Source organism: Kogia breviceps, chromosome 6 (assembly GCF_026419965.1).
Source record: "Kogia breviceps isolate mKogBre1 chromosome 6, mKogBre1 haplotype 1, whole genome shotgun sequence".
NCBI classification, from domain to species: domain Eukaryota; kingdom Metazoa; phylum Chordata; class Mammalia; order Artiodactyla; family Physeteridae; genus Kogia; species Kogia breviceps.
Window position 1 is genome coordinate 53,513,504 of NC_081315.1, and position 6,000 is coordinate 53,519,503.

At 35.2% G+C, this 6,000-nt stretch overlaps 1 protein-coding gene across 2 annotated transcripts in view; it reads left to right on the forward strand.

The window, feature by feature from the left end:
• Window positions 1-5,086, forward strand: part of DCK (deoxycytidine kinase) — a 30,371-nt gene extending 25,285 nt beyond the window's left edge. The window contains exon 7 of one of the 2 annotated variants that reach the window (XM_059065785.2): window positions 1,051-1,574. In XM_059065785.2, the coding sequence (XP_058921768.1) occupies window positions 1,051-1,077 (27 nt within the window). In that variant the 3' untranslated portion in view covers window positions 1,078-1,574. Of the gene's footprint in view, window positions 1-1,050; window positions 1,575-4,605 lie in introns of those variants that run through there. The other variant, XM_067035813.1, reaches the window with a different exon arrangement.
• Window positions 5,087-6,000: the final 914 nt, after the last annotated feature.

A 6,000-nucleotide genomic window follows, 5' to 3' on the forward strand; every position in this document is an offset into this window, starting at 1 on the left:
AAAGAAGAAGCCACATTTTTTTGTTGTTTGTTTAGTTTTGAGAGAAATTTTATTTTTCTTTTTTCCTGTCACAAAATGTCTGCTGTTTACTACAATAGGTATTTAACATTTATAAGGGATGTATCTCAAGAATTTTTAAAATCTCACCATTTATAACTACTGTAGCATATAGTTGTTTTTCCCATGATATAAAGAAAAGCATATCTGGAAAATTCAAGTGACCTCTTCATACTAATTTAATGATGTTAAAAAACATAGTACAGAATTCACTTGTGATACTGTTAAAATAAAATAAATAAAATTAAGTCAGCCATTGCAGTGCTAACAGCCAATCATCATTTTAACTAGATGAATCTGTAAAACCACTTTTTAATTTTATCTAACACTTCTGTATTTTGATTAATAATCACCATTTCATATTATTATTTATTTTTGGTTTAATTAGTTTTGCTAGAAGTTTGCTTTCTTTTTCAGGTATCTTTGCAAGGCAATAATCTTTGTCTATTCAGGAGAATTACTGTGCAGTCTAGAATATGTAGAGAGCAGTGTCTTGAATTGTGACATTGGCCAGTTGGCTAAGTTCATTCATTACTTATATGACCTTTCCTCACATACTAATATTACAGTGTGTATGTATGATTCAGATTTGTGCTTCAGAAAAATTATAAATCTGTTACATAGATTACATACATAATCAGGACCTTTAGACTTATTAAACTTGCAATTATTAATGTTATCAATACTAAAGCTGCACATGTCAGTAGTCTGTGGTATTATTAAGAGATAATAAAATTAGTGTTATGGCTATTATAGAACTATATCAATCTTAGATGTAAATTTAATAACTCCTGTGATGACATTTTAGGTCATTCATCTTCTAATACTGAAGTATTTGTTAATATTTCTTTTGAAACTAAATGATATGGCTTTGTGATAGAGTTACTTATACAGTTGAGGTCTTCAACTGTGTAGATACTTTTAATTGAAAATGAATATTAGATATCTCAAATTAGCCAAGGAATTATATTAATATTTTTTTCCTCCCCTCAGGTAAAAGAATTTTTGAGCACTTTGTGATCTTGCTGAAGACTACAGGCAGCCAAATGATTACACATACTTCAGCTTTGTGTATCTTCATAGGTCCATATTCATACAAGTCTCTCTTCTAAACCCAAGTTTTTAACTATTTTTGTTCCAAGAAAAAATTTTTTTTTAATGAATCCTATACAAAAGTCTATAGCTAGTTTTTCTTTTTTCTTTTTCTTCTTTTCTTTTTTGGGGCTTTAAAAAAAGAAAGACATTTAAGTATCCCTTACAACAAGAAGTCTGGAGGTAGATGGTTCCAGAATCACTATAGTGGTTAAGCTGCATCATAAAGGACCCAGCCTCCTGTCTTTCTCTTCTATTATCCTCCTCAGCCAGTTGACTTTTTTTTTTTTTTCTGGTGCTTCTCATCTCACTGACCATTTCTTAACTACAAACTTTAATGTTACATAGTAAATGGTAATGTGTCCTGTGTAAATTAGTGTACCTGTTAAAAATTGAAAAGTGGAATTTAAGGAATTCCTAGAAAAAGTATGATGAGGTTTTATTTTAAATACTTTTGATCAGGTGCCTTCCCTTCTACCTTAATTTATGTGGAAGATAAGACCAGGTTTAGTATTTAATTACTTCACTGATTTATTAATGTGTCTATAATACATTTGTAGAGAAGCAGGTTAGACTATGTTCCCGGTTTGTAATGGCATAACTTATAAATCATTTAATATTTTTCCTGCCTTTGTTTCTACATCTATGGTATGAGCGAGGCTTCATCTTTTGCATAGGATTTTGTAGGATTAAAGAGAAAATGTTTCTATACTTAAAAGATAACTGAAGATTATTACATGAATAGAAAGATTGAATTTATTTGGAACTTAAATAGCTACCTGCTTTTTCCCTTCTCAGACCATTCTTTTAGAATGGAGTATTACTATTATAGTTAAAAGATTGGCTTAAACTATGATTGTCTTTAAGTCATTTGAGGTGGAATTATAGTTTTCCTTAATTTCTTCCCCTTTTTTTTTTTGTGGTACACGGGCCTCTCACTGTTGTGGCCTCTCCCGTTGCGGAGCACAGGCTCCGGAGGCGCAGGCTCAGCAGCCATGGCTCACGGGCCCAGCTGCTCCGTGGCATGTGGGATCTTCCCGGACCAGGGCACGAACCCGTGTCCCCTGCATCGTCAGGCAGACTCTCAACCACTGCGCCACCAGGGAAGCCCCTCTTCCCATTTTTATAGGTAAAATGTTAGTGGGACATAGTGAGGGATACATTTTTCCACTTTATTTTTTATTGATGCTATACTGGGAATGAGTAGTCTTTCTTTATACTTGGTGAGCTGTCAAAAGGGAAACTGGGGCTTCCCTGGTGGCGCAGTGGTTGAGAATCCGCCTGCCGATGCAGGAGACACGGGTTCGTGCCCTGGTCCGGGAAGATCCCACATGCCGCGGAGCAACTAAGCCCGTGAGCCATGGCCGCTAGGCCTGCGTGTCCGGAGCCTGTGCTCCGCAACGGGAGAGGCCACAACAGTGAGAGGCCCGCATACCGCAAAAAAAAAAAAAAAAAAAAAAAAAAGGGAAACTGAAGACAAGGTAGATTTTCTTCCTAGCAGTTAAGTCTGTTTAGTTAGTCCCAGCTCTTATTTCCTGCCTCCTACTTTCCCTACTGTCTGGATTAATTAAGCAGCCTACTATTTAAAGTTTTATTTAAAAGTAAATAAAAGTCACACATTTCTACTTTGAGAACATCATCATCTCTTTTCACTTCATAGTTTGCTTTGCTTCTCTGTTGGATTATACCTGAAGTTTTTTTCTCCCTCCTTTAAGAGAAATTACTGATAAAAATGATCTTGCTTTATGTTATATATCTTGAAAGCATTATCTTTTTTGTTGATTATATGTTAGTAAATACATATATTAATAAAGAAGGCAAGGGGTAAAATAGTTGTAATTTAAAAAAATCTGCATGGGTTCATTTTAGGTCTGTATATATAGATTTAGGTCTGTACGTATAGATTTCTTTCAACTTTGTTTAGTTAAGGTGTGCAGTGTGCAGTGTGTTTTCTTTGTATTTAACCTTTCTACTTGACATTTTAGAAAAATTCTGTGGTTTTAAATGAGAGGAAGAGTTACTTTTACTTTGAAACTATCATTTTCCTTTTAAAAATATCATTTCTTATTTTTGGTTTCTTGATATTCAAAGATGATAATTTAGTGAGTTAAACAGTTTAGATGCACTGATCTTTGAAGAAGAGACTTGTTTCAAATCTGTAATTGCCGTAAATTATTAAATTGTCTCATGATATTGTATAGATTTGTTTTTGTTTGATATAAATGAATTTGTTACTAAATTAAATATTTACTTAATAAATAAGTAAAAATATCATGAACTCTAATGTAGCTACACTCATTGAAATGATTGTATCTCTTTTAGAATTAAAATTTATTCTACTTTTGAAGAAAATTATGAATATATAAAGATTGACAGTGGTTTATATAAATTAACGTTGACTCTATTTTAAGTGGAGACATATTTCAGAGATTTTCCATAATCTTTAAAAATGTTTAGTTTAATGACTTTTTAAATCTGTAAAATTGAAAAGAAGCTTAAAAAATTATTATTTGTCATGACTTAAAATAAAAGCTGTACCACTGGGTGAGCACAAGGGTATTGAGCCTAGTGGTCTGCATTATCTCTTGAATCCTGTCTCCCCTATCAGATCATCTTTCTTCAAAGTATATGTACTACTTTTTATAGTTTACTCTTCTAAGAAGGTGATTAATTGTACAAGACTTATCCCTTCATTCAGAGTTTTCTCATCTTTTATGCCTGAAACTTAGAGCAGTGTTTACCAAGCCCCTAGAAATCAGGTCTGTTGTATTTTAAAAGACAAGAAGTCCCAAAGTGTTTTTTACATAGAGGTATAAATCTCATTACCTACAGAAAAATGCTAGATAAGTTGCTTAAAGTATTTATAAATCCTGGTAGATAATAGCCTTCCTCATTTGAAAAATCTTACCTCTTTCCTTCATTTATTTATTTATTGATTTAATTTATTTTTTTGCTGCATTGGGTCTTCCTTGCTGCACGCAGGCTTTCTCTAGTTGCGAGTGGGGGCTACTCTTTGTTGCGGTGCTCAGGCTTCTCATTGCGGTGGCTTCTCTTGTTGCAGAGCATGAGCTCTAGGCCCACGGGCCTCAGTAGTTGTGGCTCGCGGGCTCTAGAGTGCAGGCTAAGTAGTTGCGGTGCACAGGGTTAGTTGCTCCGCGGCGTGTGGGATTTTCTAGGACCAGGGCTCAAACCCATGTCCCCTGCACTGGCAGGCGAATTCGCAACCACTGCGCCACCAGGGAAGCCCTTACCTCTTTCCTTGGAAAAAATTTTTTTGGGGGAGGAAATAATTTTAGATTCACAAAAGTTGCAAAATTATTAGAGTTCCTGTGTACACCCATGGTAGCATTTTACTTAACAATAGTGTATTATCATGACTAGGCAATTGACTTTGGTATACTACTGTTAACTAAACTACAAAACTTATTTTTAATAGTTTTTATTTTCATTTTTTAGAACAGTTTTAGGTTCACAGGAGAATTGAGTGGAAAGTACAGAGTTCCCATGTACTCTCTGCCTTCATACTTGCACAGCCTCCTCCAATATCAACATCTCCCAACAGAGTGGTATGTCTGTTATAATCAATGAACCTACACTGACACATCATTACCCCTCAAAGTCCATAGTTTGCATTAGGGTTTACTCAGTATTGTATCTTCTGTGGGTTTTGACAAATGAATAATGACATGTAACCACCATTGTAGTATCATACAAAATAGTTTCCCTGCCCTGAAAATCCTCTGTGTCTGCTCATCCCTCTCCCCTAAACTCTGGCAATCACTCATGTTTTTATTGTCTCCATAGTTTTGCCTTTCTTCAGAATGTCGTAGAGTTGGAATCATTCATTAGGGAACTTTTTCAGTGGCTTCTTTAACTTAATAACTTGCAGTTAATTTCCTCCATGTCTTCTCATGGCTTGATAGTTCATTATTTTTAGCACTGAAAAATATTCTGTTGTCTGGATGTACCATAGTTTATCCTCTCACCTACTGAGGGACATCTTGGTTGCTTCCAAGTTTTGGCAATTATGAATAAAACTACTTAAAACATCGGTGTACAAGTTTTTATGAGGACATAAGTTTTCAGTTCATTTGAGTAAATTCCAAGGAGTGCAATTGCTGGATCGTATGGTAATTAGGTTTCTGAGAAATTGCCAAACTGTCTACCAAAATGGTTGTATCATTTTGCCTTTCCACCAGCAATGACTGAGAGTTCTTGTTGCTTTACATCCTTGCCAGCATTTGTTGTCAGTGGGTTGGATTTTGGCCACTCTAATAGGTATGTTGTTGTATCTTATTTTAATTTGCAATTCCCTAATGACATGATGTTAATCAACTTTCCATCTGTGTATCTTCTTTGGTGAGGTGTCCGTTAAAGTCTTTGTCTTTTTTTAATTGGGTTCATTTTCTTAATACTAAGGCTTAAGAATTCTTTGTATGTTTTAGGTAATAGTCCTTTATCAAATATGTCTTTTGCAAATATTTCTCCTATCTATGGTTTATCTTATTCTCTTGACATTGTCTTTTGCAGAGCAGAAATTTTTAATTTTTTTTTTTTTTTTTTTTTTTTTTTTTGGTACGCGGGCCTCTCACTGTTGTGGTCTCTCCCGTTGCGGAGCACAGGCTCCGGACGCACAGGCTCAGCCGCCATGGCTCACAGGCCCAGCCGCTCCGCGGCATGTGGGATCTTCCCGGACCGGGGCACAAACCCGTGTCCCCTGCATCGGCAGGCAGATTCAACCACTGCGCCACCAGGGAAGCCCAGTTTTTAATTTTAATGAAGTCCAGCTTATCAGTGATTTCTTTCATGGATCATACCTTTTGTTTTGTTTTGTTTTTTAATTTAACTTTA